Source organism: Citrus clementina, unplaced genomic scaffold (assembly GCF_000493195.1).
Source record: "Citrus clementina cultivar Clemenules unplaced genomic scaffold, Citrus_clementina_v1.0 scaffold_5, whole genome shotgun sequence".
Classification (NCBI taxonomy): Eukaryota; Viridiplantae; Streptophyta; class Magnoliopsida; order Sapindales; family Rutaceae; genus Citrus; species Citrus x clementina.
In genome coordinates, this window is record NW_006262201.1 from 1886984 (window position 1) to 1898450 (window position 11467).

At 36.7% G+C, this 11467-nt stretch overlaps 1 protein-coding gene and 1 long non-coding RNA gene across 2 annotated transcripts; one reads left to right on the top strand and one right to left on the bottom strand.

Moving 5' to 3' along the window:
• Positions 1 to 245: 245 nt before the first annotated feature.
• On the top strand, positions 246 to 3882 carry LOC112097669. The gene is made up of 3 exons (XR_002905172.1): positions 246 to 525; positions 627 to 761; positions 2069 to 3882. It is a non-coding gene; the product is annotated as an uncharacterized LOC112097669 (long non-coding RNA).
• A 3368-nt stretch (positions 3883 to 7250) lies between these two features.
• Positions 7251 to 11151, bottom strand: LOC112098352 (putative disease resistance RPP13-like protein 1). The gene is given in 2 exon segments (XM_024184453.1): positions 7251 to 8941; positions 8944 to 11151. Coding segments are annotated over 2 exon segments (3753 nt in total). The 5' UTR covers positions 11054 to 11151; the 3' UTR covers positions 7251 to 7298.
• Between the last annotated feature and the right edge of the window lie 316 nt (positions 11152 to 11467).

An 11467-nucleotide genomic window follows, 5' to 3' on the forward strand; every position in this document is an offset into this window, starting at 1 on the left:
ACTAGGAGAAAGGAGAAATTAAGGAGAAAATTAGGGTGATTATTGCAATGATAAGAACCCAGGCAAGTGCTTATTTCAGGTACATGCGTGGCATTCATTAATTTGACCAAAAATAAATGAATTTATTTGTATTTTAATTAAAATCGAGGGACATCAACAAAATTTTTCTTCTCCAGGAATTTATCATTTTCTCGTTAAGAAAAAAATTGCATAAAATTAAGAAACCAGTAGTCACTGAACGGGAGAAACAGAGTAAGGAGAGTTCAAATTTCAAAAGATGGAACCCGAAGAAGAAACCCTAGCAACGATCCCAGAAGAAGAAGAAGATGATGATGAAGACACGGCCATGCCCAACGTTAAGCAAAACCCTAAAACAAAAACAAAAGACAACTCTTGGGACTCGAGCGATGCCTCTGACTCTGACTCGGATTCTGACTCAGAAGACTAAGCAAAACAGAACATGGAGCTTCAAAACTAGAGTATCAGCTATCCAATGAACCTTCCATTTACGACATCCATGTTCAAGTAACTTCAATACGCATACTTATTCAGTGATTTTGTGGATACCCATTTGCTTGTTCTTTCTTAATTGGGATGCGGTAAAAATAGCTTTTTTTTTTCTTCAGTATATAAAGGTTTTCAGAAAAATGGGTGAGATAGAGAAGCTGAGACAAGCTAGGGAAGCGATGAAAGAGATTGTTTGCATTGACTCCTGCTAGGTGGCAAGAATGGGCGAGAGATGAAGCCTCTATTTCAACTGGGTATCTGTCATTTCTTTTTTGCAGTGGTTTTCGATTTTCTGAACAAATATTTTTTCGCTTAGAGATATAGATGTTTATGTTGTTATTTGCTGGAACAAAACCTGCTTAAAAGGTATTAAAGAAAGAAAAAGAGAACCAATTTGAAGAAGGGGATAGTTATAGTGGGAGTTCTATTCTTTAGGGTTTAATTGATGGGAGAAGAAACAGCTTATATGTTTACAGAATTAGACATTTGATCACTGATTTAGTTGAGGAAGATATTTAATCACAATGTCTGATGTTGTTTCTGTTGGCCTCAGCTAATTGTTAAGATTTCATACTTTCATTCAACAATGCAATAGACTTTGGTTGGGTCCACCTTAGTTGGGTGTTCTGCGGAACCAATGAGTGTCTTGAGAAAACTTGGGTGGAGTGTGGATCATTTTCAGGATTTAGTTTCCAAGAAAACAAAAACAAAGTCGTAGTCGTAGTTTAAATTTATTAATGTTTTTGTCTTTTTCTGTGAGCCCAGTGAGCTTTTGTTTTCACTTTGTTCTCTTTTGCTTCTTTCCCTTCTTTTCCTGTTGTTTCTTGACAATCAAGCAGATCAGGATTAAGTGTTTACTTTTGGTCTAATTATTCACTCTAACTCGAATAATACATAGGTTTAGTGCTATCAAAATAGGAAGTGAATTAATATCTGAAGCTGACTTGGGAGTGGAATGTATGTTACTAAAAATATAGTATTATGGTAGATAGAATTTGCTTTTTAGGTAAGACTAAAATAATTACCGCTGTTAATTTATTTCAATAAGTTCGTACATCATTCGATAATAAGTCCAAGATTTTAATGGTTTTGTTTCCTGAAAATTTTTCATCAGTGCATGAACAAAGTTCAATGGATGAACTTCTCTCAGTTAATTCGAGTTTTGTATGAAACACTAATCTTGCTCTGTACTTTGGAGTATTTTAATAATTGATGTTAAGATTTGCTAATGTAAAAAGGAAGAAAATCTGCTTAAAGGTATTAAAGAAAGAAAAAAAGAACCAATTTGGAGAAGGGAATACTTATAGTGGGAGTTCTATTCTTTGGGGTTTAATTGATGGGAGAAGAAACAACTTATACGTGTACAGACATAGACATTTGACTGCCGAGTTAGCTGAGGAAGATAATTAATCACAATGTTTGATGTTGTTTCTGTTGGCCTCAGCTAATTGTTAAGATTTCATACTTTTTTCTGGTTTTTCATAACTGTGACCTAAAGCTTAATGAATACTTTGATAATTACATAATCGGTTTCTTGCTGATACTTGGCTTTAATTTGTAGACCTGAGGTTCTTTTGGGAGTAGGCAAGATTTACGAAAGAGGAGTTTCTGATTATCTGGTTTGTTCTCTTTATGCCTACAGAATTTGAATTCATACTATGCATGAATTTATGATTCTTTGAGAAAGATTTGATGAAATTGAAGCATTATAGTAAAGCGTACCACTGGTAAGCTTGATTCACTTTGTTTTTATTTACTACCAAGAGGTGCTAATAGTTTATGATGCACAAAAAGAGGTGGGGAAAAAAAGAAATCTTCTTGCTAGATTTAATATTTGAATCATTTTCAACCAAAGAAACGTGATGAAGAGCAGCATTTTCGTCTATATCAAAGTTCAATTGCATCCTATATCATCTGTTTCCATCTCCTTTGTGGTAAATAAAGTCCTTGATGATGACAATAAGAACCACAGAAGAAGTTAATTTCATATCTGGAGATTTTCATCATAGTTGTTCATTGAAATTGAAGGCAGCTGAGTACTCCTTTTTCTGATGCAGTCTGTCCCTCTTTGGTGTGATTATTTGAAATTTGTGCAAGGATATGATCCATCTATACGAGAATGTGCCTAATAAAATATCACAAAGGTGCCTAATACAGTGAAATTAACATATTCAGCTCATGAGATTGCCATTATATATATTGAAAAAGAAATTAATATAAGAAACTGAAAATTAATTGACACTGGATCATGTTGGATTGTTAGTTGTTAATTATGATGGGAATATAATCTTGGTCTTTTAATTATCATCTAGCTAATGCATGTGCACTTTCATTTGTGTCTATCACTGAAGAATAAAATTGCTTGATTGAACAGCATCATATGAAAGAAACTGAAAACTCAATTTCATTGCCCGAGCATACCATGCCATATGTAGCTCAAAAGTGCAATTAACATTGAACATTCAGCCAGCTAGCTCGTACTAATTAATTTATAGGATGGTTAGTTCTTTATGATTCACTAAAAGAGAAAATATTTAACAATCACGAAAACAACAACAATTCACTCCCATAAACAACATAATAGATACATGGTCTATATTGCAAGTCTTTTTATGATTTTAATTAAAAAAGAAAACGCAAAGGACATATTATATATAATTGAATGTTCTCCTTGATAATTAGACAAAATAACACCAATCTTGGTAACTAATACAATCATCATAATTATCTGATTTTCATTTTAATTATGTCCAATCATGCTAATTTAATAAAGAACACTGAATACATGAGTATTTATATGTTCAACAACTTTGGCTGAGTATGAAAAATATAAGAGCTGCATTTATGCTTTGTGTTATTAAGTAGGACATGACCCTATTATGTTGCATTTGTCAGAAAACTGAAAATTATCGAAAAGGATCCTAAAAGAGATGTGTTGAATTGTGAGCTTAAAAATGAGTTTTAGAAGTTTCTTACATGTTGGTTTGTATCATTGATTGTGCATGCCCTGTTGGTTTCTGGATGAAACAGGAGAATATGACATCTGTGTATTGTCTTTTACTTCCAGTAAGTGAATCACATGTTCTTCACATGATTTGACATACTTTATACGGATTTAGCGGTTGTTTTGGTCACTTGAGTTAAGCACGTGATTCAAGGTTGTTAACTGACCATTGTAAGGCGGGAAAATTCTGGGTTTCTTACAACAAACCCAGAAGGCAGCTGGCGGGTGGGAGATATTTCTAGATTCTTCATGATATGTATATATAGTCTTAGAGGCTATAGTTGAGCCATATGAAAAGCTTGTAACTTCTTAATGTTTGTAGCTTGTTCTTGGTTATTGCTCTGACGAGGGAAGTGAGCTAAAATAACATCAACTTTTATTTATGGACAGGTTAAGAAAATTTTTGAGTTCCTGAAAAATGGCTTCCATGAGATCAGCAGTTCTTTGGATTTATCTTTCGAATATGATTTGGTTGCTGATGAGAAAATTCCATTCCTAGCTTATCTTACCAGTGTTCTAAAGGACCATTCCTTTTTCCCATATGAGCCACCAGCTGGGAGCAAAAGATTCAAGAATCTGATTGCTGACTTCATGAAAATGTACCACCATATTCCTTCACCACGCATCTGTTTTTTTACTTCTCTGGACAAGTAATTTTTGTATTGTCTGTCCTAGATTCTGTTTTCCCTGATGCATTATTTCAATTTCTTTGCACGTGAAGTCCTAGGATCTGTTTCCCTTGATGCATTTTTTCAATTTCTTTGCGTGTGAACTTGGAGCATTGATATTAGTTTAGGGGTGAATCTATTGGTCATTTTCTTGTTTGTAACAAATAACGTATGAAACAATCTTGTTATTTTTTGTTCTCAATATGTAGAGCTCTATGGACCAATTGTTTGTCTTCTGTTATCCTCATTAGAATTTCTTCAGACTACTTCCACTTCATGCTATTTGTGATAAGTTGTATTGTTTTTGTGGTCTTTCTTATGTCTGTTGGACAAATACTGTAATATGAAATTTTATCTAATGGTCCTATATTCCTTTTGCATCATGTCCCCTCTAGTAGTTAAATGTATTTTTGGATTTGTCAATTATTTGGTTTGATGAAATCTTGATTCTCATGTTATCTATCTGTTCATTCAACTTGACCATGGAATGTGTTGTTGCTGTGAGTTACGCTGCACGTGCTAGTTATTCGTCTAGTCTTTTTATGTAAACATACGGGTTCGGATGTACTCGTATATATACTGGACCTTAGATATTTGCACCTGACCTACTTATTGATGTACGTGTAATATGAAGAACATTTTGAGATCTGGAATGGATCAAGACCTGCAATTTTTATTTGTAGATTTTCCACTCTCCAGTCCAATTATAAAAGACAGTTTGTGAATGCTGCATGAATAAACTAGCCAAACTTAAAGATGCTTAATTGCCTCTTTCTCTTCTTTTGTATACGAGTAAAACAATCCACATTCCTAACTTTTCTTCTCCACTTGTTTCTCAAAAAAAATTTTCTTTCCTTCAAGAGCTGTGTGGCAATTGTGAATGCTCTTCAATTGTTTTCACCTCGCCTTGAACATCTAACCAGACGCTTACCGAAGCAATGGTTAACAAGTTTAGCAATCAAGGTATGATCTATTTCTGATTTATTTTTGTGTTATTTTTGACATAGTTGAAGATGTCATTTTTTGGCAGATTTTCTTTGCTATTCTTGGAACAAGTAATAGTGCTTATTGCCTTGTTTGCACACATACTAGTCTAGACACGCCACAGAAGTTTTTGGATGATGAAATATCAGATAGGAACTCAGCACATTGTTTACCTGTTGCCTTTATTCCTCAAGTGACAGTAAAAACTAGTAATTGCAGTAGATGATATATTTAATGAAAATTAATGGGCAGTCAGACTTTTGTGTTGACATGAAGGGGGAGAGGACAAAAAGTCGAAGTAATATATGAGTGCTGAGTGGAACATGTTAATGCTCATTTGGAAAATGGGTGAGGATCACAGTGCCAAAGCTTGCAGCCTAAGGTTATCAACATTGATGAAGAGGCTGCTGGTAATTCTTCCGGTGAAGATATTAACGCCACGAAAGCTTAAATGTAATTGATTAAAGGAAGAAGTGCTTGCTTTGCTTGATGTGCTTTTCGCTTATGATCTTTTCCTGGTTTTGTTGTGAGATGTTTCTCTTTGGATTTTCTGTTTATTGTACTTTGATGGGTTTTTGAGGATGACTTGTATGTATTAACAACAATAAAGTGCTTTTCATAAATCCCTAGTCCTACAGCACTAAAAGAAATTAATACACTTGGTTTATTGTTAATAATATATATATATATATAAGCGGACGCTGTATAACAATAGAAAGAGCACCCAACATCCCAAGATCTTCCAGCAAATTAATGAGATTACTCCTGTACACGATCAAAATAATTACAATTTTATTGTATGTATATGTGTGTGTATATAGACACACGGCGTATACAAAAAATGTAAATAATTTTCAAATATTAAACATTTAAAATAGTCAGCATATTAACAATTTACAATTTAGATTATACGTAGACGAAATAATGGTAACAACAATAAAGTACTTTTTATAAATCCTAGTCCTACAGTAGTAAAAGAATTAATGAGCTTGGTTTTTATTAATAAAAATTAAAAAAAAAATCTTTTTCTCCAAAACTTATTATGAATTTTAAGGAGGAAGAAAAAAAAAGTCCTATTCCAATTCATAAAGAGAAGATACACACGCATTTGCCGAAGTCTATGAAGAGAAATTAAAGTTTCAAGAGCTGAACAATGCATTTTATTGTTTAATTAAAAAATTCGAAAATCCATTGGCCTTATATACATGATAAAGACTCACCGACGCCGAACCATATTAATTTAACCGTATATAACCGTACAGCAGAAGGATAAATAAAAGAAAATGAAGTTTCAACAGCTGAATAATGCAAACTCATTTTCTTTTTACAAGCATTTTATTGTTTAATTAAAAAATTCGAAAACCCATTGGCCTTATATACATGATAAAGACTCACCGACGCCGAACCATATTAATTTAAATTAGTTTTCAACTGAGATTTGAATTTTGAAATTACATACAAAAACACGCCCATTTTTTTTTAAATACTAATAATAAAATATTTCATTTTTCATCTATTACAACAAGAGGCATAATCGCAAAAGTGAAAAATATTTCATTTAACAAGTCCCAATATTGTCCTCCAGCCTTTATGCACTTCTCTGCTATCAACGGACAACTCCAAATCCATAATCGCAAAAGTGAGGAAGGCAGTCATCCTCTGTTCAATTATCAAAAACTCCTTTTACCATCCATTTCAACGCCTAATTTGAAAAAAGAAAATACTAATAATAATAAAATATTCCAGTCGTCCATCCTTTCACAAATCAAAAATATCACCAAAAACCAATTTCCAATCTATTTCAAAACAATTTTTGCCAAAGTCCTATCCTCCACGGCTAATTAATTCATACATTAATACAGTCCTCCTTTGCTGAATAATGCAAACCCGTTACGTTATTCTACCATTTCTTAAATTTAAAGCATTCCACCATTTAATAAAAAAAATTCGAAAACCCATTATATACAATACAAAAAGCCCACCGACACCAAACCATATTAATTTAAAATAGTTTTCAATTGAGTTTTGAATTTTAAAATTACATACACTGAAACACACCCGATTTAAAAAAATAATAATAACGCTAACAATAAAATATTTCAGCCGTCCTCTGCTGAGTCGTCATCAAAAACCAATTAACCATATATAGCAACAAGCGGTATATGGGTTAACAAGTCCCAATATTGTCCTCCATCCTTTCTGCACTTCTCTTCTATCAACGGACATCCCGAGATCCATAATTCCAAAAGTGAGGAAGGCAGGCCCTTCTCCGGAAAGTATTTGAGCTTGGGACATCCCCGGAGAACCAATTCAGTGAGGTTTCGAAGATCAATAATTGAAGAAGATAGGCGTTCCAGATTTGGAAAATCTTCAATCCGCAGAGATGTTAGAGTGGTAGGAAGACGAAGCACGGTCCCTAATCTTTTGTCCTCTAGTGGAAATGACACCATCATCGTGTCGTCATCGCATCCGTCGATTGTAAGATGTCGCAGAGAGGAGAATCTGTGAAATCCCCGGCCCCACTCAATCATTGACTTCCAAATCTCCATATTACCCCGAATAACAAGTGAATGAAGGTTGGTGGGAAGGCCATCTTCTTCAAGGCTTAGAAGCGCACCTCCTATTGTTAAGTCTTGAAGAGTGCTCAGATTGTGCAATCCCTTGGGTAAGGCCTTTAGTCTCTTACAATCATATATCTCCAGCGCCGTGAGTTTCGCACAAGGCAATCCCCCTCCGGGAAAGGACACCAGATTTCCACAACTGCCAATACTAATCTCTCGAAGCTGGTGGAGTTTATGTAAACCACTCGGTAAAATTTTCAGATTTTCACAATTATAAATACTGATTGTTTCAAGAGATGTGTTGTTGTCCAACCTTTCTGCTATTGACTCCAGCTTTGAACAATACCGAACACGAAGGGACTTAAGAGACGGAGGTAGATTGCCAACTTCAAGGGACTCAAGCGTGGCAGGTAACTCGTTTTTTGAAAATATACATGTCAGTGATGGACAATAGCGAATGCCTAAGTGCTCGAGAAGATATGAGGTGTACCTTCTGCTGCTGCTGCTACACTGGATGCCCTCTTCCACTGTCAAAGTCCTTATATTATCGCAATACCAGATCGTCAACATCTTAAGGCTCGATGGTAGCTGGACAGCAGCAATATATGTCAACGAACGGCAACCATGAATACTCAAGATCTCGAGAGACGAATTAGTGTCGCACATCCATGCCTCTGGTAACGATTTCAGTGCATCACATTCTCCAATCTGAATTTTCTTCAACTTGGAAGGCAGAGCAACCTCAGGAAAGGAAACAAGGGAACTGCACTTGAAGATTTCTATCTCTCTCAAGGAACTGAGGCTGAACGATGATTGTGGCAGCTTCACAAGGCCTTCGCAATAACTCAATATTAGATATTCAAGTCTGCACGACAACTGGCAGAGCTGCTGTTGTTGGTCTTTCTCTTCCTCCGCGACCAAGGATTGAAGTTTGGGACAACTTGTAATCGTCAGTCTTTTGAGAGAGCAAATGTCCTGCAGTAATTCGTTATGGCTCTTCCATATACATGTTTCATTTTGAATATTATTTATCTTCAATTCTTCCAGTTTTGGTATTCGCGGCTTCAATGGCCCTGCGAGAAACACTTGATTTGATGCATCTCTACAAACCACTGAATTCTGTGAGCCGAGATGATCAGTTGCACTTCTCCACACAACCTTTTTACATCCACCAATTTCCATTTTGCAAAGAGCTGGAAGACTCGTAATTGAAATGACAATTCTTTGCATTCTTGAATAACAAGCATCTCCAATGCAGGAAGGTGCTCTGGAAATGTTCCTTGCAGTTTAGAACATCTTAAAATGTGAAGCTCTCTCAATTTAGGAAACCGTTCAACTCCCTGACTGGATCCATGAGGAATCCAGTCTTCCCACTCTTGCAGGTCTTCAAAACGAAGAGTCTCCAAGCATGGAAATGGAATTGGAGAGTCATCCCCATAGAACTCTGAACCCAATCTCTTTACTCTACTCATTCCACGCACTGTAAGATGCTTTAGAGAGGGCAGTTGCCCGACAGACGGCAAGGCAGTACACATGCCGCAATCTTCAAATTTAAGTGTTACCAAATTTGATAATGAGGAATCTCCTAACCATGTTGGAAATTTCGTACCTCCATAGCCACAGACACAAAATTGTTCCAGATTTTTATGGGGTTTGAGCATGTCAAGCACGCCCATTTCAGTTTCTGCCTCCCTTGAAGATGAACCATCGGTGCTGCAAGTCCAATTAAGCGATAATTCTTTAAGGTTCTTCTTTCCATCCAACCGAGCCTCCTTTGCATCACCAATGTCTTTTACATTCTCTAATTTTGAAATTTCAAGTGCCCCACGAAGATGCATCAACAACTTTAGCTCTGATAACCCCGAACCACTGTCTTTTCCCACAACAAAATTACCCAGCGTTTGAAGACAAGTCAGCTTACCAATTCCTAGTGGCATTTCCTCCAGGGAATCTGTATTTGAATTATTGAGATGATGCAATTTGATGAGATTTCCCATGTCTGCACACAACTTCTTCAGTCGTCGACAGCCCTCCAACAGAAGGGTGTGCAAGTTGTAAAGCTTGCTGACTGATTCAGGCAGAGTTTTAATCTCAGTTCCAGACAGGTTGAGGTGCCTTAAATACCTCAAATCACCAACTGAATCCGGCAGCTCGGCGATGCGATATCCACGCAGAGAGAAGACCCTCAATCGTTGGAGTTTGAACAACTCAGTAAGAATGCTAGGAGCCAAGAATCCAGGCCAGCTACTTAACAACGTTACTGGTAAAAGAGTTCGCAAGTGTTGGATATCGCACAAGTCCTCAAACCTTTTAACACCATCGAAATCTCCACGAATGTACGACAAATGACGAAGATTTCTTGAAAAACTTTGCTGCTTGTTAACCTCTGAGATATACTCCATTCTGAAGTACATTTCCCCAGCAGCCCATTGAGCAAGGTCATTGACGAGGTCGTGCATCACAAATCGTGATATACTGTTGCTTGATTGCTGGAAAAAAGATCTTGCACGTAGCTCTTGAAAGAACTTTCGACCTAGATCTTCACTAGGATTCCCGCTCTCTCCGTGATCCAAGAAACCCGAAGCACACCATAATAAAATTATCTCCTCCTCTTCAAATTCGTAATCCTTTGGAAACAATGAGCAGTATGCAAAGCATTGTTTCAAAGTTGGAGGAAGATAATAATAGCTCACTGCAAGGGCTGGTATAATGCGACATCTCTCTTGTGGTAATTCCCATATCTTGCTACTGAACACATCTTCCCACTCACGTCTGTCATGTTTTCCACGTAAAAGTCCTCCCAGTGTTTTTGCTGCCAAGGGCAAGCCATTGCATTTGATCACTATCTTCTTGCCAATGTCCTCCAATGACTTATGAGAACTGAAATCTCTCGTTCCCAAAGAGTGCTGAGCAAACACAGACAGACAATCCTCAGTTGACAAGTTTTTCAATTCATAAGCTTGATCCGGGCTCATGATTTTTGCAACCTCTTGATTGCGAGTAGTGACAACAATCTTACTTCCCTGTGCGCCAGCTTCAAATGGAAGGCTGAGGTCGACCCAATCATTGTAATCCTCATTCCACACGTCGTCCAAAACTAGCAAAAATTTCTTTCCAAACAGGTGTTTCTTCAATTTCTCTTGAAGCAAATTTAAGTCTTGATTATCCACATTCTGGTCAGCAGCAATGGAAATTAGGATTGATTTTGTAAGCCTGAAAACATCAAAATCATCAGAGACGCAAGTCCATGCCTTGAGATCAAAATGATCCTCCACCTGCTTATCATTATAGACAAGCTGAGCAAGAGTGGTTTTACCCAGCCCGCCCATACCTATAATAGGAATAACAGAGAATCCACCATCATTTCTTGAATCATCCTTCAACAACAATTCAACAATTTCCTTCTTTTCTGTTTCCCTGCCAGAGACCTTGGCTTCCTTCACCAAAGAGGTTGTGGGTAGTCTTTGCCTGTCTTTTTTGGACCTCCCAGCTGAACTTACGTTCAAACCCAGCGAGTCTTTCTGTGTTACAATATCTTGAAATCGGTCGTTGATCTCTTTGATTTTGGACCTCATGGCGTAATCGAACTGAATCGATTGTGGAGTAAAAGTGGTGCAGCAAGTAGGAATGAGCTTCCCAAACTTACTTGTTCTTGTACGACTGCTACTGGGTTGATCCTGAGCCGCAGCTGGATCTCCATTTTCCAGCAGCCACTTCCTCCGGAAAGCCTCAGTTTGAAACTC